The sequence below is a fragment of the Quercus lobata genome, chromosome 6 (genome assembly GCF_001633185.2).
Source record: "Quercus lobata isolate SW786 chromosome 6, ValleyOak3.0 Primary Assembly, whole genome shotgun sequence".
NCBI classification, from domain to species: domain Eukaryota; kingdom Viridiplantae; phylum Streptophyta; class Magnoliopsida; order Fagales; family Fagaceae; genus Quercus; species Quercus lobata.
In genome coordinates, this window is record NC_044909.1 from 36,670,250 (window position 1) to 36,697,090 (window position 26,841).

Here is a 26,841-nt window from a genome sequence, read left to right on the forward strand (position 1 = left end):
TTCACTTAGATTTGGATTTGAATAATAGATTTGGATTTGAATAAGGAATTTGGATTAAGAATGGTTTTTAATATCTGTTATTTGTGTTGGATTTGGTTTTCCTTTCGGATATTTGGGTTCAATTTGTTTTGAGTATATCTCTACACTTTAAAGCTTTCATTTTATTTATTCTGTTTTAAATTTTTTGTTGAAACATTTTTTCCCTTTCTAATTTCATTTCCCATGTTTGTTTTCTAGCATTGTTATTGAGTTTTTCCAGTATATACTTCTCTGTATTAGATTTTTTGCCCATATGGTTCACATATCACAGTGATTTTGTCAATTTTATTTTTAAATTGTATTTCGTTGGTATACACACACTTTGTAATGTAGAATGAGGTTGGCCATATTTGATCAATAGGACTAAGATTGCAAACTTTGCATTTGAATTGGATTTTCATTTCTATTTATTGATAACAGATGAAAACAAATACATATAAGACAGCCCTGAAATCCAAATATAGAGGAAACAAGAAGCTGAAAACATAAAGAAGAAGATGCTGAATACAGTAGAGAAGTACAAACCAATAGGTATGCGAAGAGAAATTCAAAGCAACAAGTATGCAAATTGTAGAAAATACAGACCAACAGGTATGTAGAGAAATACAGACCATGACAAATATTTTTAGATGTCAAATATGTTAGGTTCTAAGGATTTAGGATCTAAATGTATTAGAACTTCAATGTGTAATGTTGGCAAACCATGATCAAAACTTAGAGTCTAGATTTAGGCTGCTCAAAGTGATTTATGTGTAAAGTTGGAATCGAGTAATTGCAGAAAATTACTATTCAATTTCTACAAAGATCGATCGATCGAAAATTAGACTCGATCAATCGAAGCTTGTGCAGATTTTTTTTTTCTTAGAATTTTCAACTCAACCCAAGCCCATATGACATGTAAGGTTTTATGTTTTGCCTTAAGTATTTAAGGAAAAAGCCTATCCACGTTTTAGTTGTTGTTGATATGTTGTACGTGTGAATCTCTTGTGAGATCTAGAGGTGTTTATCTTCATACATACTTAGGGTTATCAAGATCAAGATTGATGTCGAGAGCTTGGTGATCGCTTTAGTTGATGCATAAAGAGCTTAAAGAAAAATACAAGTGGGAGTACTTGTGGTTGCTGTGAATCCAAGAAAGAAGTAGTCCGTGGACTCAGAGCTATCACGTGGTCGTGGTAGTAAGTTTTCTACTTGAGGTAGCAATAGGATCTAAGTGGTCTAAGTTGCTATTGTAAAATTTAATTCTTTCATAGTGGATCTATTTTATCTTGAGGATAGCTAGGTTAAATCCTCCACAGGTTTTTTACTGGTTTGGTTTTCCTAGGTTATCATATCGTTGTATTCTTTATTTCCACATTGTTTATATGATATGATTTACTTGTGTTAACCTAGATTTTGAATAATTTACCTAAGTAATCACTTGGCCAAAGAGCTAGGTTAAACAACTTGTGTTTTAAGGGGTCTAAAAACGTCCAAGTGGTATCAGAGCGGGTTAGCTCTAGTATTTAGATAATTTGATCTAAGAGTTGATCTTTGACCCCTGTTGTCATGGAACACGGTCACTCTCTTGTGATCCCACCTCATTTTGATGGGAACAACTATACCTATTGGAAAGTAAGGATGAAAGCATTCCTGAAATCTATAGATAAGAGAGTCTGGAATTTCGTTAAATACGGATGGGAGAAGTCCACTACTCTTGTTAGTGAGTGGCAAACTTTTGAGAAAGAAGCAACCACTTTTAATAGCAAAGCCACGAATGCTATTTATAATGTTTTTCTATAGAGGAATTCAAGAGAAACTTTAATGTTGAGGTTGCTTATACTGCATGAAATATTCTCCAAACTGTGTATGAAGGCACAAAGGCAGTTAAGATTAACAAACTGTAGCAGTTAACTACTAGATTTGAAAGTATTAGAATGTCTGATGATGAATATTTTGATGAATTCTATGCTAAACTGAATGATATTGTTAACTCTGCTTATAATATGGGTGAAATCTATAATCAACCTAATATTGTTAGGAAGATACTTAGATTATTGACTGAGGACTTTACACCCAAAGTGACTGCCATTACTAAAAGCAAGGATGTGGACTCCATCCCTGTTGATGAACTTGTAGGATCTCTCCAATCCTATGTGTTGGTCCTACCTAAGACAAACAAATCCAAATCAATGGCTCTTAAGTTTGTTGATGATATTAATGGGAATGGATTTGATAATAAACTCTCTACTACAAAGATTGTATACCTTACCAAGAACTTTAGAAACTTTCTTAGGAATAATAACAAAAAGGCAAGAGGTAAAAATGATATTGAACCTAGGAATTTTACGAGGAATGAACCCACTAAAGTGAACAATACTAATAAACCTGAAGAGAAAGTAGGTCAAACCTCTAATATTTCTATGGGTCACCAATGTTTTGGTTGCCAAGGGTATGGGCATGTGAAATTAGAATGTCCTACATTTTTGATATCAAATGGTAAAGCCATGGCTGTAACCCTTAGTGATGATGAAGTTTCTGATCATGATTTTCGTATTGATGATGATGGAAACTTCATTGCTTTCACAGCTACTATTGATGAAATTGTTGTGGTTGATGAGAACCCTTTTGATGGGGAACAACCTGAGAATGTTGATTTGCAAGAAGCCTATAACAAACTTTGCAAGGTTGTTGCAAAGGATGCTATGAATGTTGATTTAGGTTAACATAAAATTGTTTCTCTTGAACTTGAAAAGAAAAATTTGCTCTTGAAATTGTTTGATGCTAATGAATTGCTTGATAAGATGAAGACTGAGAACATGTTATTGCTTGATAAAGTTAAGAATTTGGAACTTGAATTTTCTGTTGCTAGAAAACAAACAAATAGGTCTCCTAGTTCCAAACTTGAACACATGTTGAGTATTCAGAAGTCTCCCTTAGACAAAACTGGTCTATGTTTTGAAAATAGCATCTCTGTGCCTAAGACTCATTCCACATACTTTATTTCTTCTTCTGAGCCTCTCGTGACTGAGATTGTCAAACCAGTAGAAGTTACACCTCCTAGGAAGACTAGGGTTGATCTTAAATAGTCTAAGCCTAAGAATCCTACTATTCCTAAGGATAAGGAGCATGATAAACGTTTATGGGTTTGTTATTTTTGTGGAAAGACTAGACACATTTATTCAAAATGTTTCAAGTTGTAAGCTGCTAAGTGATCAAATAAGCCAAAAATATCCGTGTCTCAAGTACAAGATCTCATGGTACTTATTGGTGAGTTGGTAAAGGCTTTAAACTTTTATTCCAATCCTAGATTTGCTCATCATTCTAATATGAATAATGTGCATTTTTAGACCGCTTAAAACACAAGTTATTTAGCCTAGTTATTTAGCCAAGTGATTACTTAGATAAATTATTCAAAATCTAGGTTAACACAAGTAAATCATATCATGTAAAAAATGTGGAAAATAAAGAACACAACGATATGATAACCCAGGAAAGTCAAACCGGTAAAAAACCTAAAGAGGATTTAACCTAGCTATCCTCAAGATAAAACAGATCCATTATGAAAGAATTGAAGTTTTACAATAGCGACTTAGACCACTAACAATCTATTGCTACCTCGAGTAAAAAACTTACTACCACGACCATGTGATAGCTCCGAGTCCACGGATTACTTATTTCTTGGATTCACAGCGACCACAAGTACTCCCACTTGTGTTTTTCTTTAAGCTCTTTATGCAGCAACATAAGCGATCACCAGACTCTCGACATCAATCTTGATCTTGATAACCCTAAGTGTGTATGAAGGCAAACACCTTTAGATCTCACAAGAGGTTCATACACACAGCACATCATCCACCTTAAAACGTGGCTAGGGTTTTCCTTTTATACTTAAGGAGAAACATAAAACCCTACAAGTCATATGGGCTTCGGCTGAGTTGGAAATTCTGCAGAAAAAACAATCTGCATGAGCTTCAATCGATTGAGTCTAATTTTCGATCGATTGAGCCTTGGAGAAATTGAACAGTAATTTTCTGCAATTACTCGATTCCAACTTTACACATAAATCACTTTGAGCAGCTTAAATCTAGACTCTAAGTTTTGATCATAGTTTGCCAATGTTACACATTGAAATTCTAATACATTTAGATCCTAAATCCTTAGAACCTAACAAATAATAACTCCAATGCAAGAGTTGCATCTAAAAAGTTTTGGATGCAAAAGGCTCGATCTAATTGAGTCTTTCTGACATGGTCCTTATGCTTCATCTCTCAATTCTTTGTGACCATTCTTCTTTGTTGTTTTTGTTTTCTTTGTTTTTAGGATTTGCATTGCATAACATTCATGCATTTCATGCTTGGTTGTTTTTGTTAATTTTTTTTTTTTAAAGGAAAAGGAAGCAAAATGTGTTTTGCTTTATTTTTCTTGGATTTGAAATCAAGGTTGACCATATTATCTTTACATAACATGTTTATGTATCTTGTTTAGCTTGGATAAGCTTATTTTATTGCACCTTGCTAGTTTTAGCTTTGTAGTGCATGTTGTGTGGGAGTTGTTTATAGTTATTAATCACATAATCTTGATCTTGAAGTCACATGCTTTTGATTGTAAGGACTAAAAAATCCTAAGAGAAATGCATAAATAACCATCTCACCACTGTTTACTAGTCAATTATGAACACGTTAGTAGATATCATATGATTTTGTACTCGAGAAAGTGTAGCATATGCATAAAAAGAATATAAGGTATAGCCTTGGCTTATAATAATAAAATTGGTGTGTACATTATTGGGATATAGTAAATTCAAATTGAAATAAAATTGGTGTGTATATTATGAGGCAAAACAAGAAACTTACATGATTGCAAGCTTGTTTTCTAGGAGATGTGAGAATTATATGATGTAACTCTTTAGGTGATAGTCACTTTCAAACTTATGTGATGAATTTTGTAAAAAGAGTGATTAATCAATATTTACTTATCACCTCACATGTGTCTCAAACTATTCTAGTTGCACACACTACACAAGTTATTCTTTGCTAAACTTAGTACATTATAATGTGTGTGATCTTGTTGTGGCCATCTAAGATTAAAGGTTCCTTGATTATAAAGCAAAATATGTTTAGTGTTTGAGCTTTGAGGATAAATTGATTGAAAATCTTGTTTTTGGAAGATCTGGGTTGAATTAAAGTGTTTTTGAAAAAAATTTCATCTCATACTCATGCATTTTATTCATAAAACATTGTGCTTTGAGAAGATTCTGCATTAAAATGCTCTGTTTTTCAAAAATCTGTTTTTTCCAGATTTTTGATTGATCGAACTTGTTGCTTGACTGATTGAAAATGCAATAAAAATTTTGGTTACAATCTGCTTGACTCGATCGGTGGTAGGTGCTAGATCGATCGAAATTGATTTTCGATCGATCGAATCTAATTTTCGACTGATTGAAAATCGTTCAGAGAGTTTTTTAAAACAAGCTTTTCACACATGTTCTTCACTTTATTCAAACTTTTCAAAAAGCTTATTGCTCTCTCTCTTCGTCCGATCCAGTTCAAGTCAATTTTTGTCATTTTCTTCTTATTTTTTCTCAAGGTTTTTTGCCTTCAAGTGCCGGTAAGACCTTTCTACTCCTTTTTCATTTTATTCACATATTTCATGCATTTTAAGGGAAATTTTTGGACCTATAAAAATTTGGGGTTTTTGATTTTTGAGTTGGTTTCTTTCAAAATTGATCATTGGGTTTTTGTTCTTAGATGTTGTAAACATGTTTCCAATGCATTAATTTGATTAATTTGGTGATTTGAGGAAAATTTGAAATTCTAAGGCTTGAAACTACATGAAATTGGGGATTTTGTTCAATTGGGCTGTAATTAGTTAAATTGACTTGTGAAATTGATTGATTATGTCATTATATGATGATTTATATCTAGTGTAATGATTAATTACTCAATTTGGTTAATTTTTTTGAAAGTGGGTTTTTTAAAATTTGGGGTTTTTGTTCTAAAACTCAGTGTTCAAGTCAAATTCTTTGTTTTTAAAGTTTAATTGAGCAGTTCTCAATGCATTAGAGCATGCACCATTTGTTTATTCTGTTCATGCATCATATAGATTAATATTTTCTATTGTTGTTTTTCTCTCTAACCTTGTTTGATGCTGTCTGCCCTTGGTTTTCTTTGTTTTCTTTCTTTGGTTTCTGTTTTGGTCTTTCCTTTCCTTCCCTTAGCATCATGGTTAGGAAAACTAGAGCCAATAAGAAAAGCACCCTAACCTTTGATAGTGAGTAGTTTTGGTTTGAGAAAAACCAAGAAACCTATGAGAAGTTGAACATATTTAGGTCTATGTGGGCTGAGAGGAAAGTTGTGTTAGATGAGTTAGACCCGGAAATTAGGAGGAACTTTGAGCATAGGGGTTGGTTACCTTTGTTTGACATTTCTCATCCTCCTCTAGTTGCCTTGATTAGAGAGTTCTATTCGAACCTCTCTGTCCACTCCGATGATTCCAACAATCACTATATGATGAGTTGGATAAGGGGTGAAGAGTATACCATTACTCCTTCAGTAGTGGCTTCTACTCTTGGGGTACCTTTGGTACAACAACCAGTCTACCCTTATGATGAGACCTCTCCTCTTGATGACATTATGTCGTATCTTACCGGTTCTTCCATTTAGTGGGGTATTGATCCTCAGATGACCTCACATGAGCTCACAGAGATTCATTATTTGTTTTTCTGGATTTCTTGCCATTCTATCTGGCCCATCTCTCACTTGCACAACATTCCTATTAAGAGATGTGCATTTTTGTATGCCCTTGTGACTGATGCTCCTATGAGTTTTCCTACTCTTTTTATTCGATCCTTGGTTGAGGTTCATAGGAGTAGTTCTACAGCACATGGTCTTTTCTTCACTGTTTTTATACATTGGATTTTGTTACATCTAAGATTAGATGAGTTTCCTGCTTTTGAGCTCGTATACATTATAGTTCTTATAGGTGCCAACTTCCTCAGGCAAAGAGCAACTCAGATGAAAGCTAGCTCTAAATGCCCTAAAGTAGAGTCTTCCTCTGGTGTTGCACCTCCTCCTCCTCCTTCTTCAGGTGATCCCACAACTGAGGAGTATGTCGATCTCACTACTGCAGTTGATCCTCCACCTTTTACTTTGGGTGATTCTAGCATTCGGAGTATGTTGGATACTGTCATGACCATTCAAGCGGCTCATGGTTAGCTTTTGGTGGATGTACTCACGAAGCTTCAGGCCTTGCATGCGGATTTGGTGAGCATTCAGCAGTCCCCTCCACCACCTCCTTTTGATGATGAGTCTTAATTGCCCTTTGGCAATTTGTCACAAAAAGGGGGAGTACATATGGATGGAGATAGGGGGAGTTTTTGTTTTTTTGGAGGTTTGGAGCTTTTGATTGTATCTAGGTGCTTCATCTTGTATTTATTTTTTTTGGCTCTTGATATATTTATTTTTTATGGGATGTATATGTTAGGGGGAGACATTATGTTTTTTATATCTTTTATTGTTTCTTGTTTCACATGTGCTACATTGATTATTGATTTATATTATGAGGTTATTCATGATATGTCTTTTATTTTCTGTTTTGTGAAATCAAGAATTTATTTTGTTTACTTGTTTTCCACACATGCGTTTATGTGTTTGTTGAGTGTTTCAGGAATATATAAGTTGATTTAGTCGTGTTGCTGTCTACACTAGCAACTGTAGATAGTAGTTAGGTTGAATTGTTTTTGGGCATTTTATTGTAATGGGCTGTTTTGTAACTTTGAGCATGTTTTGTTTTGTTTTGTTTTTTTTTTGTTTTGTTTTTTTGTTTTTTTTTTTTTTTTATGTGTTTTGTCATGGATTGCCAAAGGGGGAGTTTGTTAGGTTCTAAGGATTTAGGATCTAAATGTATTAGAACTTCAATGTGTAATGTTGGCAAACCATAATCAAAACTTAAAGTCTAGATTTAGGCTGCTTAAAGTGATTTATGTGTAAGTTGGAATTGAGTAATTGCAAAAAATTACTATTTTGCAAGGCTCGATCGATCGAAAATTAGACTTGATCGATCGAAGCTCGTGTAGAATGTTTTTTTTGTAGGATTTCCAACTCAGCCCAAGCCCATATGATGTGTAGGGCTTTATGTTTTGCCTTAAGTATAAAAGGAAAAACCCTAGCCATGTTTTAGTTGTTGTTGATATGTTGTATGTGTGAATCTCTTGTGAGATCTAGAGGTGTTTGCCTTTATACATACTTAGGATTATCAAGATCAAGATTGATGTCGAGAGCTTGTGATCACTTCAGTTGCTACATAAAGAGCTTAAAGAAAAACACAAGTGGGAGTACTTGTGGTTGCTGTGAATCCAAGAAAGAAGTAGTTCGTGGACTCGGATCTGTCACGTGGTCGTGGTAGTAAGTTTTCTACTCGAGGAAGCAATAGGGTGTTAGTGGTCTAAGTCGCTATTATAAAACTTCAATTCTTTCATAGTGGATCTGTTTTACCTTGAGTATAATTAGGTTAAATCCTCCCCAGGTTTTTTACTGGTTTGGTTTTCCTGGGTTATCATATTGTTTTGTTCTTTATTTTCCGCATTGTTTATATGATATGATTTACTTGTGTTAACCTAGATTTTGAATAATTTACCTAAGTAATCACTAGGCTAAATAACTAGGTTAAACAACTTGTGTTTTAAGGGGTCTAAAAATGTTCAAAATATTTGAGCTTCTAGTCCCAATATTTATTTATTTCAAATATTTTTTTAATGATGTGCTCCACTTGTTTTTTGAAAGAATTGAATCAATAAAATTTTCAGAAATTGTTGTTTCCTTTAAGACATGAGTTTAATAATATGAACAATTTAAAGAACCCTTTACTCTTTCACTATGGAATTGTTGTTTTAAATTTTAATGCGTTATCCTTCCTTATTTATCCATTCATATGCATGTAGTTTCTTGCTCTTTTCATGTTTGATGCATCTTAATTTGTTATAATATTTTGCTATCTTGGATGGTTAGTCATGTTGTTCAAGTGTTTTCTACTAGAGTCACTAAGTACATTCTCATGTTTGTAAGATTTCAATTTAATTTTTTAAAGTATAGAATTTTAAAATCTTTCACTGGGTGAATTTCTAAATGCTGCTCAATGACATTTTGTGTTTGTAAAGGCAGTCAAAAATCAAACAAAGAGGTACTTAAGAAGATTTTTGAAAGCATGAGAAGGTTTATTTACACTAAGGACTGTGAGCAAGTCCAAGGACAAGTCTTTAGGCTTTATTTTTTTGGAGTAACGTTTGAATTTCATAATTAATTGTTTTGTTTTGATGCTAAGCAAAAAAGTGAAGTTACCATGTCAGCTTTTCTATTTATATAAATTGATAGTTTTGTTTCATTGAACTTGGATCATTTGAAGGTTTTTTTTTTACAATTTTCTTTACTAGGATGTGTTACAATTGAAACTTAATGTATATTTCCCTTTATCTATTTTTTTACTTTTCACTATTTCAGTGCTGTGTATGTGCTATACTCAATTTTCTTTACTAAATTTGCTGCAAAAAAAATGTTTTTTTTTTGGGACTTATATTGACATTTAGTTGACTTAATTTCAATTCAATTTATTTTCCATTTTTATAATTATTAAATCTTTGCTGTGAAGTGTCATTGTCATTGGGTTTTTTCCCCCATTAATTTACATGTAAGGGTTTGCTGTAGCTTCAGCCACATTGTCTAAGGAAGTTAGAACACTTTAGTGAAAGTTCTGTTTTTGTTTATGTGTTTGTATGTATGTTTTATTCTTTGGTTGATTTATTAATTATTTCCCTTGATGTGCTATATTATAATAGGTTGATGTGCTATATCATAATAGGTTGTTGGTGGTTGCTTTTTCATCATGATCAGAAGGTGAAGATAGAAATTTCCCTTATCAATATCTGCTGTGTCTTCGTCATTATCACAAGATGTAGATAGACTTCTATTATTATTATTTTTTTTGCCAAACCTCATCTTGCTTAACAAACCTTATATTTATCTATTTGTACCACATATTTATCTATTGATGTTTTATGTATATAATTTTTATGTTAAGTTGTTCTATACAGCTATTTTAGAATTGTTATGAAATATTGTTTCTGTAAATAAAGTTTAATGTTGGTTTATTTTAACAGTCAGTTAAATTATACAACATGCCCCAGAAGAATTTTAATGTATTTCATTGTCTTCTAATAAGTAAAATGACCCCGTGCATTGCGTGGGTTTAACACTAGTTTAATATAAGTGCCAAGACTACCAAGTAATGTCATTGTCTTTTTCTTTTTTTTTTTGGGGGGGGGGGGGGAACAAGTAGTGTCTTTTACTTGAACTAAAGCACTCATATTATATGTGTGTGTGTGTGCGGGCGCGTGTGTGTGAAGCATTTGACTTTTTATTGACTTTGACATATTAGCTTTGCAAGCCAGATAAATTTACACCTCAATATGCAACATGTATCAGGAAGCAAATTTTTGCAACACGGGTTAATGGTTAAAGGTGAACAACTAAATCCTATCTATACTTAGCATTCTCCCTTTTCATATTACCACTGAACTAGAACAAATCACCATGGAATTTCTAGACTCCTAAGCATGCCTAAAATTGCGCAAGGCAAAAAAAAAAAAAAAAAAAATAGTAGAAATCATTTGGGCGTTGGAGTCAAAATTACATGAAATTTGGTAGGGTGAAAGGAAACGTTCTTCTGAGAAATAGTCATTCCTTTGCCATGATGTACCCCTTGATTTTGGCAAATTCCCCTGTTTAGGCCCCAAAAATGATGATTTGGTTGTTTATAGTAATTTTTGTCTTTTTTGCTCCAAATTTAGAATAAAGTCCCGCTAATTTTGGGATAACCCTTAAGGTCAGTAGTATATAATTTTGCATTTAACTCAATTTTGTCATTTTTGGTAAATTTTGGTATGTTGCCACCTAATCTCCTAATTCGTGTGAATTAGGATTTCAAACGTTTCTTAATTGTCTTAGGATTTTACTTTCTCAGGATTTATATGTTTTGTAGTTGTCAAAGGCAAAATAGATTATCATCAACAAAATTGCATAGTTTTTTTTCTCAAACTTTTCTTAGGTAGATTTCAGTTTATCACCTTGTAAATTCAAGGAACCCCTCGTGAATTTGAGTTTTACTACACAAATACTAACAATTTAGTTTTTGTCCATTAAAGAGAGTAGCGTGTGTGTTTTCTTCAAGCTTCCGCGACATCAACCACCATTTGTGGAATGCCGTGCACATAGTGTCTATGAGATTTAATACTGTAGACTCCTAACCAATCTTTACAATATCCACAACTCTCACAAAATAGCAAAACATTGGTAAGAGAATACTACACACCAAAAATAATCCTTAGTTGCCTGCACATGCTCAGCTAACCAAATGGGGGTTGGTTGTTCTGGTTTGTAATTGTGGAACTGTGGTTTTAGATGCGTACTCTTTGCCTTATGAGTTCAACACCTCAACTAAATCTATTCCTGGTTTCATCACTGTATAGACTACAAAGCATTGTTTTTCTGATGGAAAGCAAGATTTGGAAGGTGCAAATTAATTGTGAAGACCCAGGATTGTTTCAGGCACTCTAAAGATTGCATTGGTTGAACTGAGTTTGGCTTAATGGTTGAGGATTTAAAAATGATAATGGATAACTTCTTTGAAGTGTCTTTGCTTGAAATTTATAGAACCTGTATTATGTACGTGTATGTATGATAACTGTTATTTACTATTTTAGAAATATTTGAATTTATTTTACGGTATTATTTATTTAGGACAATTTTTAATTCTAAGTGGGGAATGTGTAAATTATTGAAAAAATTGTCCTTGAATGGTTTTTTTTTTTTTTTTTGAAGAAACATTTCAAAGGTGAATTGCAGAATTTTGTCACCAAAAAAGACAAATTTGGATGTTATTGCACATGTGAAGCAATACTATTTACCAAGTGAGAGTTATGACGTGTGATGATGCACCATATTATGGTGTGACCATCTATGACAAATATATACTAACAATTTGATGCTCCTAGAGAATGTAATTCCTTGAATCAAGCTTGATAGGCATTAGATTTGAAATGTTAGATAACAAGAAGAAAGGTGCAGAGTGCTTAAATTTGCAGTGGCATTTGAAGTAGAATTTACAGATTTAGAACGCTTTGATATCATGTGAAAAACACGGCAGGATTAATGTTTGGTAATATCGAAACATTAATATATTAGAATACATTGATATTGAAATACTCCAATATTATAGACAACCCAAAACAGCGGTCAAAACGAAATACGAAACTTTGATTAGAACCCCGCCTATCATGGTTTAGACTTGAGAGCTTAATTTACTTACACATTTTTGTTCAAATGGTAGAATGACCAATTATCTAGTCGAATTTGTAGTTAGACTTTGAAAGTTTCTTTCTTTTCTTTTTTTCATTTTCCTTAAACTATTAAAAATATTTCATTATCTATCTTTAGACTTAAAAAAATTCCCTTTTTATTTCATTTTTATCGAATTATTTATCCATTTTTCACTGCTAAACTATTGAAAAAATTATTTAGAAAGTTAAAGAGAAAAAAAGAATTTCATACAAATTTTAGAGACAAAAATAATATTTTAACTTTATAGTGACGAAAGAAAACACTTTTTTACATGTATTATTGTCCTCACTTGTCCTAGTTAAATTTAAATATTTCAACAAAAACATCCATATATATTATTTTATTTATTACACATTATATGAAAGTTTGAAGGACAGGCTTATGGTAGAGACACCAGCAAAACATAATAAATTCAATACCACCTCATCCAACCAAAAAAACCATGGAACATTGGAACAATAAAAGAAAATTAATTAAGACACAAAGCTATTTCTTCAAGGCTTGGTAGCAGCCAAGGTGTTTCCAATGTCAATGACAAACTTGTATCTAACATCATTCTTAGCAAGACGCTCCATTGCGGTGTTCACATAATCCATTGAAACAACCTCAATGTCTGCCGTGATGCCATGTTTTGCTGCAAAGTCAATCATCTCTTGCGTCTCTTTCATTCCTCCAATGCCACTCCCGGCAACCATCTTCCTTCCTGAATTTTTTTCCAAATCTTAGTAACTCTCTTAACTAATAATGAAAAATCTAAACAAAATTCTAATTAAGAGTAATCTTAATGGATAGAATTATTGGATAATCTTAAGATGGGGAAATTAAAACTTCTCTCCACCCTTTCCTCTTAAGGCCAAAACTTATAAAACAATAAAGTAAAGAAATAAGAACAAGTAATACTAGTGATATTATAATTAATTTAGACCACCACGCACCCTTAGCATAATAGTCACTTTACAAGTGTAAGTATTTGTAGGATGAGAGGGGTAAGGACTGGGGTTTATGTTTCCAGAAAGGAGATTTATACACGTATACACTAAAATTAGGTTAGAGTAGAATTTTATCTTATATAAAAAAAATGAATAAATGAATAATTCGACATTTATTTATTTATTTTATTAGCGAAATGATACAAATCACATTTATTATTATCTCGATTTTTATCCTTTTTTTTTCTTGTAAAAATGGTAGAAAAAGCCTTTGCATTTTTCAGATGAAAAGTTGCAAAGCACAAAAGATGGAAAATTTATCATGGTCTTAAATTCTTAATAAGCAATTACCCGAAAGCAACGGAAACACAGGTAGCTCAAGTGGCTTGTCCGGTACACCCACCATGACAAGCGTTCCATGGGACTTCAATAGACCAAGCAATGGTAAAATGGGGTGCACTGCAGAAACAGTATCAATAATACCATCCATTGTGTTCATGGCAGCCTGCACAAATTTAATATGTATCCATCATCGACACCCAATATCTCAAAGTACAACCATTATGAGCATGAGTTTAAAAGATAGAAAGTAATATAAGCTAAAAATATACCTGAATTTGGTCTGGATCACGGCTAACCAAAAAAGAATCAGCACCAAGATGTTCCAAAGCTTCATCCTTCTTGCTAGGTGAGGTACTAATTACAGTCAATTTTGCCCCAAAAGCCTTAGCAAATTTGACAGCTACATGACCAAGCCCACCTAAGCCCACAACCCCAATATGCTTACCAGGTTTGGCTAAACCAAAATATTTCAAGGGACTATACACTGTGATCCCAGCACAGAGTAGTGGAGCACCAGAATCAAGTGGCATATTTTCTGGGAAATGAACTATGTAGCGCTCATTAGCTACCATTGCGTCTGAATAGCCTCCATAGTTGAATGTTCCATCATGATAAATGGAATTGTAAGTGAGTATCACTTTGGGACAGTAATTTTCATGGTCATTTTTGCAGCTCTCGCAGGAGTGACATGCACCAACCATGCATCCTACGCCCACTTTGTCTCCAACTTTAACTTTATTCAGCTTGCTCCCTACTTCTGTCACTTCCCCAACAATTTCGTGCCTTCGACACAAAAATTCCAATGTCAATTTTTACTTGTGAGATTTCAAAATATAAACTTTCTTGTTTCCATTCTCAAAGTTATGTTCATTATAAAACTAATCATATTGAACTATGATATATTACTTTGTTAAGATGTTTACAATTAAAGTATATTCTTATTCTTAAAAGAATAATCTCTTTGTATAACATTTAAATTGTTGTAATGTGGGTTCCAATTAACTCGATTCATAAAGTCTCTAATAGTTGAATAAGAGATCTGCGGTTCAATCTCCGTTTACACAAAAAATTGATTAGTGTTTTACTCTGATGATAAAAAGTTATTATCAAGAGCGGACGTTGTAAATTTAAAATTCTCTAAAAAAAACTTGTTATAATAAATTAAAAAATAAATATACATATATTTGTCCAACATTATCTCTTTTCTAGTCACATTGGCTGATGTGTTTTAAAATTGTTTAATCAAAATTATTTTGATTTAGAACTTAGATGCATTAACCACACCACTTTCATCCATTTCTCTTGGAATATTATGATTGGAATTTAGTGAACTTTTAATCTAAAAATCAAAGTATGTGATGCAAGCCTTTAGTGTGTGTGTGTTTTTTTTTTTCATTATCTCTTATATTTGGAATAATGTAAAGAATTCTTTTATATATATATATATATATATATATATATGTTATTTTGAGATTTTTTATACATAAAAAAAATTTATATAAATTTTTTTTTTTTTTTTTTTTTTTTTGCTAATCATACATGTGCTCAATGATTAACAAGTCATGTGAATATTATATAAAACACTTTCTTTAACAATTTGATGAAAACTTATTAGAAAAAAAAAAGTTGTGATAAAATAAATCCTCAATCATAGAGACGTAATCAAAGCAATTGAAAACTAATTAGTATAATAAGCAATGAATAAAACTTGGAGATGAATTGTGAAAGTTTACCCCCCCCCCCAAAAAAAGACCATATTATTACTAAATTTAATACCTAGCATTTTTTTTTTTTCTATTGCTTTATATATCATCATTATTATAATCACTTGACATATATTTTGAGAGGATTATGGTTTAATTTGTTTGGCTATTGTCTATAGATTTGCTTATAACATAACTATTAAAAAAAAATGAGGAGATTAAGTGTAATTTTCGTAAAAATTACTTGCAATAACTATATCTAGATATTGGTATAAAAATTTAAAAATTTTCAAAAAGCTTGATGGTTCCTAGCCAGAAAAAGTTTCTCTCCAGACAAGTTTGTAGAGAAACCCTTCAAAATCCGTAAATATATTTTTATTGGATGTGAAATTTGAAATTTTATCCATTAAATTGCATGTTTGTATTATATCATCCATGCTAACAAAATCTCAAGAAGGTCAAAGATTAATAAATATGTCATAAATCAAATGTTTAAATTTCTATTTTTATTATAAAAATTATGCATAAAAAATAAGTTCATTATTCAAATAGTAAATAGCATTCGATTTTGATATACATGTGAAGAATATAAAGAACATGCAATCAAACAGTAAGATTTTAAAATTTTAAATCTAATAAAAAAAATATAAAAGTAGTTTGAAGAGTTTCTCTCAAAATTAATTGGGAGAGAAATCTCGTCCTCCATGACTTGCCTGACCTCCAAGTTGTTCTAGTATTGGTTGCTTACATAGTTTAGATGAAAAAAGATGCAATGTTATAAGGCAAAGTCCATGATACATATTACGTATGAAAATACTTTTTTTAAATAAAAATTGGCTCGATCACATCATATCATTTATTTTTTATATTTTATAATAAAGTTGTGTATTGAAAGTTCTGATTGGATCAATTGACTATTTTTTTTCCAATCCTTCTCAATTTATATATATATATATATATATATTTAAATGAAATGTAATTACTACACTGCCCTTGTGCCAAATTACTATCCTTTATTAAAGAATAAAAAAAATTTCATAATAAATTCATTATAGTTTACTGTGGTTTCAAATCAAAACATAAATTTTACAAAAGTTTAGATTAAAATAAAAACATTTCGATAAAAATATTGAGCTAGACTGCAAGCACAAAGTGTTCATGAAAATAATTATTATTAAAACACAAAAATTAAAAAAAAAAAAAAAAGAATAATAGAGTTTCACTTAGAGTAATTATTTTAATATGCTTATAATATGTCACATGATCTAAGGAGAAAAACAAATGAAATAAAAAAGGAGAAGACATTCAACCAAAAAAAGAAAAAGAAAAAAGGAGAAGACATCACTTGTTGCAACCACAATGAGATTCTGGATGTCTAAAGGAATAGTCAAATAATTAAAAAAATTTGGATACTTTTGTTTATCAAAAAATAAAATAAAATAAAATAAAATTTCCTGATTTTAATATTTCTTTAAAATTTAAGGTTTAATTTGAAATGATCCTAAGATATTGGGGAATTATTTAATTTATTCACCTCTCTCTCTCTCTCTCTCTCTCTCTCTCTCTCTCTATATATATATATATATATATAAATAAATTAATACATTATTTTACAATGTGATCCATTATCAACGTATCCATTTTGGATCTCATAAAAAAAATCAATTTTGGATATCTATTTAAAAAATAATAATAATAATACGTTATACTACCGATATCTGTACACTTAAAAGTTGTGAGTACGGGAAAAGCCCAGAAAATTATTTTTTTTCTTCGCCGAAAGGAACAAACAGGACTAATAAATTTCAAAAATATTAGGAGGAAATATTTAAAAAAAAAAAAATTACTCAGGAACAAGAGGGTAGAATGAGAAGCCCCAATCATTCTTGATGCTGTGAAGATCGGAGTGACATATTCCACAAAAGTCAAAATAAGGTCATACTTGTTTTGGGACGACCCTTAAGGTCAGTAGTTTATGATTTTGTATTTAACTCAATTTTTCCTTTTTTGATAAATTTCAGTATTTTGCCACCTAACCTCGTAATTAGTTCGAATTATGGTTTCAAACGTTTCCTAATCATCTTAGGGTTTTATTTTCTTGGTATTTATATGTTTTATAACTGTCAAAGACAAAACAGATTATCATCAATAAAATTGCATAGTTTTTTTTCCTCAAATTTTTCTTTGATGGATTCTAGTTTATCATCTTATAGATTCAAGGAACCTCTCGTGGATTCAAGCTTTACTACCTAAAAACTAGCAATTTAGTTTTTGTCCATTAAAGAGAGCATTATGCATGGAATGCCATGCACATAGCATTTAAGAGATGTAAAGCATTTGCATCAGGTTTCTTCAAACTATTCTATTTTACCATCTCAAAACTTACTTTATCATTTATACCATACCATTTTACATCACTCTCAACATCCCAACTTTTATTTTCCTATTCTACTAATTAAAATAATATATCTATCCAATAAAAAAAAAAAATTTCCCAATTTTCTACTCCCATGCGTATACATCTTCCAGACTTTTCTTTGCTTTTCACCTTCTTCCAGACTCCTCCACACGCGCCTCCAGTGCTCACAAGCTCACAAGCTCCCTCAACCTCTAGCACCGCGACTCCACTGCCCAGTCACCACCACCGCGCCTCCACCATGCCCACCATGCCACCACTGCCCACCAAAATCCCACCGGAACAAAAACCCATATTAAAAAAAAAAAAAAAAAAAAAAAAACCAGATCAACCCCGATCAAAACCCAGACATCGCCACCGTTAGATCAACACCGCCACCCCCGCCATTGGATCAACGTTTCCTCCATCGTTGATCAACACAGATCAACCCATCATCAGAGAGAATCACAACATCATATCAGGGAAAGAAAAAAAAAAAAAAACCTGATCAACCCTGATCAAAACCCAGACATCGCCGCTGCTAGATCAACGTTGCCACTGCCGCTGCTAGATCAATGTTTCCTCCATCGTTGATCAACCCATCATTAGCAAGAATCATAGCATCACATAAAAAAAAAAAAAAATAAAAAAAAATAAAAAAATAAAAAGAACAGATCAATGTTTCCTCCACTGTGACGTGTGATGTTGATGTTGGGAGGAGGATGGTGTTTGGGTCTAAAGAGAGGAGAGAGAGTAGATGAGAAAGAGAGAAGGAAGAGAGAGAAGAGAACAGAAATAATGAGAGAGAGGAGAGAGAAATACCAGGGAAAAGGAGAATATATATATATATATATATATTTTTTTTTTTTTTACAATCCCAAATGCTGAGCACTTTGGGGCTTGAAATGCCAAATTCTTCTTACATTTGGCATTTGCAATCCCCAGTGTTGATACTCATACTACTGCAAACTCCTAACCAATCTTTATAATATCCACAGCTGTCACAAAGTAACAAAACATTGGTAGAAGAATATTACACGGCAAAAATAACCCTTAGTTGCCTGCACATGCTCAGCTAACCAAATAGGGGTTGGTTGTTGTGGTTTGTAATTGTGGAACTGTGGTTTTAGAAGCGTACTCTTGCCTTATGAGTTCAACACCTCAACTAAATCTTCCCCAGATTTTGTCACTATATAGACTACAAAGCATTGTTTTTCTGATGGGAAGCAAGATTTTGGAAGGTGCAAATTAATTGTGAAGACCCAGGATTGTTTCAGGCACTCTAAAGATTGCATTGATTGAATTGAGTTTGGCTTAATGGTTGAGGATGTAAAAATGAAAATCGAAAACTTCCTAGAAGTGTCTTTGCTTGAAATTAATAGAGCCTGCATTATGTACGTGTACATATGATAACTGTTGTTTACTATTTTAGAAATATTTGAATTTATTTTACAGTATTATTTATTTAGGACAATTTTTAATTCTAAGTGCGGAATGTGTTTGAAAAATTACTGAGAAATTGTCCATGAATGGTTTTATTTTTTTATTTTTTTATAAGAAACATTTGAAAGGTGAATTGCAGAATTTTGTCACAAAAAAGGATGAATTTGGATGTTATTGCTCGTGAAGCAATACCATTTATCAAGTGAGGGTTATGACACGTGTGACGATGTACCATATTACAGTGTGGCCACCTGTGACAAATATACACTAACAATTTGATGCTCCTAGAAAATGTAATTCCCTTAATCAAGCTTGATAGTCATTAGATTTGACATGTTAGATAACAACAAGAAAGGTACTATAGTGTTTAGAGCTGCAGTGCCATTTGAAGTAGAATTTACAGATTTCGAAGGCTTTGATATTATGTGAAAACATGGCAGGATTAATGTTTGGTAATATCTAAATAATAAACTAGAATACATTGATATTGAAATACTCCAATATTATAGACAACCCAAAACAGCCGTCAATACGAAATACACAACTTTGATTAGAACCCTGCCTGTCATGGTTAAGACTTGAGAGCTTAGTTTACTTACACATTTTTGTTCAAAATGATAGAATGACCAATTATCTAGTAGAATTTGTAGTTAGACTTGGAAAGTTTCGTTTTAAGTTCTTAAACTATTAAAAATGTTTCATTCTCTGTCTTTAAACTTTAAAAAAAAAAAAAAAAAAAAATCCCTTTTATTTCATTTTTATTGAATTGTTTATCAATTTTTCACCGTTAAACTATTGAAATTTTTTTTAGAAAGTTGAGAGACAATAAAAGAATTTCATACAAATTTTAGTGACAAAAATAATATTTTAGCTTTATAGTGACGAAAGAAAATGAACATTTTATTACATATATTGTTGTCCTCACTTGTTCTGGTTAAATTTACATCTTTCAACATAAACATCCATATATATTATTTTATTTATTACACATTATATGGCAGTGTGAAGGACAGGCTTACGGTTGAGACACCAGCAAAGCATGATAAATTCAATACCACCCCATCCAACCAAAAAAGCCACGGAACATTGGAACAATAAAAGGAAGTTAATTAAGACACAAAGCTATTTCTTCAAGGCTTGGTAGCAGCCAAGGTGTTTCCAATGTCAATAACAAACCGGTATCTAACATCATTCTTAGCAAGACGCTCCATTGCGGTGTTCACATAATCCATTGGAACAACCTCAATGTCTGCCGTGATGCCGTGTTTTGCTGCAAAGTCAATCATCTCTTGCGTCTCTTTCATTCCTCCAAAACCACTCCCGGCAACCATCTTCCTTCCTGAATTTTTTTTTTTTTTTTGCAAATCTTATTAACTCTCTTAACTAATAATGAAAAATCTATACAAAATTCTAATTAAGAGTAATCTTAACTAATAATGAAAAATCTAAACAAAATTCCAATTAAGAGTAATCTTAATGGATAGAATTATTGGATAATCTTAAGGATGGGGAAATTAAAACTTCTCTCCACCCTGTCCTCTATAGCCAAAACTTATAAAACAACAAAGTAAAGAAATAAGAACAAGTAATACTAGTGATATTATAATTAATTCAGATTATTGCGCACACTTATAGCACGATGATCACTTTACAAGTATAAGTACAAGTATTTTTGGGGTGTGGGAGGTAAGAGTTGAGATTCAAGTTTCTGAGAATGAGCTTCACATACACTTAAATTAAGCGAGAGTAGAATTTCTATCTTGTATAAAAAAAAATGAATAAATAAATAATTCAAACATTTATTTATTTATTTTATTAGCAAAATGGTACTAATTACATTTATTATTATCTCGATTTTTACTTTTTTTTGTTTTTTTCTGTAAAATTGGTAGAAAAAGTCTTTGCATTTTTCAGATGAAAAAGGTGCAAAGCACAAAAAATGGAAATAATGGAAAATTTATCATGGTCTTAAATTCTTAATAAGCAATTACCCGAAATCAACGGAAACACAGGTAGCTCAAGTGGCTTGTCCGGTACACCCACCATGACAAGCGTTCCATAGGACTTCAATAGACCAAGCAATGGTAAAATGGGGTGCACTGCAGAAACAGTATCAATGATACCATCCATTGTATTCATGGCAGCCTGCACAAATTTAATATGTATCCATCATCGACACCCAATATCTCAAAGTACAACCAGTATGAGCATGAGTTTAAAAGACGGAAAGTAATATAAGCTAAAAATATACCTGAATTTGGTCTGGATCACGGCTAACCAAAAAAGAATCAGCACCAAGATGTTCCAAAGCTTCATCCTTTTTGCTAGGTGAGGTACTAATTACAGTCACTTTTGCCCCAAAAGCCTTAGCAAATTTGATAGCTACATGACCAAGCCCACCTAAGCCCACAACCCCAATATGCTTACCAGGTTGGGCTAGACCAAAGTGTTTCAGGGGACTATACACTGTGATCCCAGCACAGAGTAGTGGAGAACCAGCATCAAGTGGCATATTTTCTGGGAAATGAACTATGTAGCGCTCATTAGCTACCATTGTGTCTGAATAGCCTCCATAGTTGAATGTTCCATCATGGTAAATGGAATTGTAAGTGAATATCATTTTGGGACAGTAATTTTCAAGGTCATTTTTGCAGCTCTCGCAGGAGTGACATGCACCAACCATGCATCCTACGCCCACTTTGTCTCCAACTTTAACTTTATTCACCTTGCTCCCTACTTCTGTCACTTCCCCAACAAGTTCGTGCCTTCGACAGAAAAATTCCAATGTCAATTTTTACTTGTGAGATTTCAAAAATGTAAGCTTTCTTGTTTTCATTCTCAAAGTTATGTTCATTATAAAACTTATCATATTGAACTGAACTATGATATATTACTTTGTTAAGATGTTTACAATTAATGTATATTCATATTCTTAAAAAAAACTCTTTGTATAACGTTGTAATGTGGATTCCAATTAGCTCGACTGGTAAAGTCTCTGATGGTTAAATAAGAGATCTACTGTTCAATTCTTGTCTACACTAAAAACTGATTAGTGTCTTGCTCTGTCAATAAAGAGTTATCATCAAGAGCGGATGCTATAAATTTAAAACTCTCTAAAGCATAAAAAAAAAAAAAAAAACTGTTATAATAAATTAAAAAATAAATATACATATATTTGTCCAACATAATCTCTTTTCTAGTCACATTGGCCGATGCATTTTAAAATTGTTTAATCAGAATTATTTTGATTTGGAACTTAGATGCATTAACCACACCACTTTCATCCATTTCTCTTGGAATATTATGATTGGAATTTAGTGAACTTTTAATCTAAAAATCAAAGTATGTGATGCAAGCCTTTAGAATTTTTTTTTTCATTATCTATTATATTTGGAATAACGTAAAGAATTCTTTTTATATTTATGTTATTTTGAGATTTATTATACATAAAAAAAATTATATAAATGAAATTTTTTTGTTTTTGCTAATCATACATGTGCTCAATGATTAACAAGTCATGTGAATATTATATAAAACACTTTCTTTAACAATTTGATGAAAACTTATTAAAAAAAAAGTTTTGATTAAATCGATCCTCAATCATAGAGACGTAATCAAAACAATTGAAAACTAATTTGTATAATAAGCAATGAATAAAACTTGGAGATGAATTGTGAAAGTTTACAAAAAAAAAAAAAAAAAAAAAAAAAAAAAAAAACCATATTATACTAAATTTAATACCCAGCATTTTTTTTTTCTATTGCTTTATATATATCATCGTCATCATAATCACTTGACATATATTTTGAGAGGATTATGACTTAATTTGTTTGGATATTGTCTATAGATATGCTTATAACATAACTATTAAAAAAATGAGGAGATTAAGTGTAATTTTCTTAAAAATTACTTACAATAACTATATCTAGATATATTGTTATAAAAAATTAAAAAATTTCAAAAAGCTTGGAGGTCCCTAGCCGGAAAAAGTTTCTCTCCAAATAAGTTTGTAGAGAAACCCTTCAAAATCCTCTAATATATTTTTATTGGATATGAATTTTGAAATTTTATCCATTAGATTGCATGTTTGTATTATATTCTTCATGCTAACAAAATTTCAATAAAGTCAAAAATTAATAAATATGTTATAAATTAAATGTTTAAATTTCTATTTTTATGATAAAAATTATGAATAAAAAATAAGTTTCATTGTTCGGATAGTAAATAATTAACATTCGATTTTGATATACATGTGAAGAATATAAAGAACATATAATCAAAAGGTAAAATTTTAAAAATTTAAATCTACTAAAAAGATATAAAGAGGAATTTAAAGAGTTTATCTCCAGATTAAGAAATCTCGTCCTCCATGACTTACCTGACCTCCAAGTGGTTCTGCTATTGGTTGGTTACATAGTTTAGGTGAAAAAAGATGCAATGTTATAAGTAAAAGTCCATGATACGTATTAAGTATGAAAATACTTTTTTTAATAAAAAATTGGCTCGATCACATCATATCATTTATTTGTTATATTTTATAATAAAGTTGTGTACTGAAAGTTCTTTTTTTGATTTGATTTGTGTACTGAAAGTTTTGATTGGATCAATTGACTTTGTTTTTTTTAATAATTCTTAAAAAAAAAATTATCTTTTTTTAAATGGAATGTAATTACTACACTGTCCTTGTGCCGAATTACTATCCTTTATTAAAGAATAAAAAATTTTCATAATAAATTCATTATAGTTTATTGTGGTTTCAAATCAAAACATAAATTTTACAAAAGTTTCGATTAAAATAAAAAAAAAATTCGATAGAAATATTGAGCTAGACTGCAAACACAACGTGTTCATGACAGAAATTATAATTAAAACACAAAATTAAAAAAAATAATAATAAAGTTTCACTTAGAGTAATTATTTTAATATTCTTATAATATGTCACATGATTAAGGAGAAAAAAAATGAAATAAAAAAAAATTAAAAAGGAGAAGGCATCACTTGTTACAACCACAGTATAACCATGAAATTCCAGATATTCATGAGAATAGTCAAATAGTCAAATATTCAAAGATATTTAGATATTTTTGTTTGTAAAAAAAAAAAAAAAATTCCTTGATTTTAATATTTCTTTAAAATTTAAGGTTTAATTTGAAATGATCCCAAGATATTAGGGAATTATTTAATTTATTCACCTCTCTCTCTCTCTCTCTCTATTTATATAAATATATAAATATATATATATATATATATAAATTAATACGTTATTTTACAATGTAATCCATTAACAACGTATCCATTTTGGATCTCATAAAAAAATATCAATTTTGGATATATATATTTTTTTTATTAGGGAAAATTTTGGATATCTACCAATATCTATACACTTAAAAGTTGTAAGTACGGAAAAGCCCAGGAAAATTTTTTCCCCCGACAGGAACAAACAGAACTAATAAAATTCAAAAATATTAGAAGGAAAATTTAAAAAAAATACCCTGGAACAAGAGGGTAGAATGAGAAGCCCCATTCATTCTTGATGCTGTGAAGATCGGAGTGACATATTCCACAATACAGCACCTTAAACCTCACATCCTCATCCCCTGTTTCCCTGCATTAATTAATTTGTCATTTCAACACAATCATCATCTCATCTCATCAAGGCTAGTAGGACACATGGTTTCTCAAAAAAGAAAAAAGAAAAAAGGCTAGTAGCACACACACTTTCCAAAAATAAGTAAATCAAGTCACGATTTTTCTCGTTTTTGAGGACTGTGTACAAGTTTTTGTGTGTAAAATATACACTCCTCTTGACAGTAATACAAAGCGAATATTCATGAACTTTACCTTCTAGAGAAGTTGAAAGGAGCGAGATGGCCAGATTGGTCTCTAGCGGCCCACCCAAAAGCCTTCACAGGGTGTTCTTCTTCTGGTGGTACCTTTGCCATTTGAGTGAAGAGTAGAGAACTGATGTGTTATTGCTTACAGAGTAGAAGAGCAAAAGTACGATGAATTGGTCTTGACTCTGCTTCTTTTTATACAGAAAGAAACGTAGGTAGTGAGAAAGATGTAGAACCTTCCTTTTTCTTTTCTTTTTTTTTCCTGCTGATGAATAAGAAATAAAGCATTTCACTGACTTAATGGATTAGCTAAGGTACATGTAATATCCAGCAAAGGAAAAAAAAGAGATAGAGAGAGACTTAAAGGCGGATTATTTAAGTAAATCTGTTTGTGAGGTTAATTTTATAAATAATATTATTAAGAGAGTTTTTAGAAAATTAGGTTGAAACTTTAACTATATATAAGCTAATTAAGTCAGAGAATAACTATAGATATTTTTAGAAGAGAACTTATCAGTATATTCACATAAAGAAGGATTAACAGTACATTTGATGTAAGAGCGTAAAACATCTCATTCTTCATCAAATCTAAGTTTTATATGAAATTAGAATATCTTTATGTGGGTATTTTTGACACAATTATCTCGTGTAAAAGACAGTAAATAATAGAGGAAAATATAATAGGTTTATTTGATAGTAACTTATAGTCAATCACATTTTACTATATAAAACAGTTGTGGTACAATATATATATATATATATATATATATTTGTGTGCGATACTAGCATTATTGTTGCTTGCTGTCATGACAAATCATTTTCATTTTCACCTGCTTTGACAATATCAAAATTCAATTTCCTTTGTTAGAGCATCCACAGCAGTAGAGCTAAATTTTTACCTTTTTAGCACCACAAAAAGTCATTTTATCTATTTTACATTCTCACATCCAATAGCAGTGGTTTTATTTTAGCTTTTAACACAATAAAATAATATAAACACTACAATAAAATAATATTTCATTCAATCACCAAAACACAACCACAACTACCATCAAATCACTGCACAAAGACACGGAGAGAGGAAAAGTAGTGTGAACACTGCACAGAGACACAGAGAGAGGAAGAGTAGTATGCACGCAAAATGAAATGTAGAAGAAAGAATAAAAAATAAGAAAAGTAGCGTGAACGCAATTTTTTTTTTTTTTTACCTTTCACCGACCATGTATGGTCAAAAATAGTTGTGCACTGTAGCTGAAGCCAAAAAAAAATTTACTTTGACTCTACAATTATAGGTACATTTTGAATTTTAATGGTGCTAAAAATAGCTATATAACTATATAGCTATTTAGCACCACTATTGCTAGTGCACTTATATACTGTTTGTGGTGCTGGACAGCGAAAGCCGAAAGGTATCTTTTATAGCTAGAACAGATTTTATTTGTATTTGTCGGTTACTTCGTTAGGCCTCACCATTTTGGATTTTACAACGGGTTATTTTCAAAATCGATTTAACTATTTTCCCGTAACTCATTGTTTGGTAGAATAGTTTGAGATTAAATTTTTGTAGTTTTTTTTTTGTAATTTTTTGAAATACATGTAAGTGAAAAAATGTGTGAAAATGTGCGTAAGTGTGTTTGAAATATGAAAATTGTTGCTCAAACCATGATACCAAAAGTTATGAGAATTGTGAGAGAAATTGTATTCCCGAACTTTCTCAAACACAAAAGTTATGTATGAAAAATTCGGTACACTGTTCTATGTGCATAAACTTACTGTTTAGAAGAG

General features: G+C 31.3%; 1 protein-coding gene across 1 annotated transcript; it reads right to left on the bottom strand.

The window, feature by feature from the left end:
- Positions 1–12,752: 12,752 nt before the first annotated feature.
- Positions 12,753–25,226, bottom strand: LOC115950210 (probable mannitol dehydrogenase). The gene is made up of 9 exons (XM_031067449.1): positions 25,064–25,226; positions 24,714–24,827; positions 21,474–21,987; positions 21,214–21,367; positions 20,356–20,561; positions 17,232–17,305; positions 13,951–14,464; positions 13,691–13,844; positions 12,753–13,113 (listed from the first exon to the last, which is right to left on the bottom strand). Exons 1-9 carry the CDS (start codon positions 25,162–25,164, stop codon positions 12,905–12,907), a joined length of 2,040 nt encoding a protein of 679 aa, XP_030923309.1. The 5' UTR covers positions 25,165–25,226; the 3' UTR covers positions 12,753–12,904.
- Between the last annotated feature and the right edge of the window lie 1,615 nt (positions 25,227–26,841).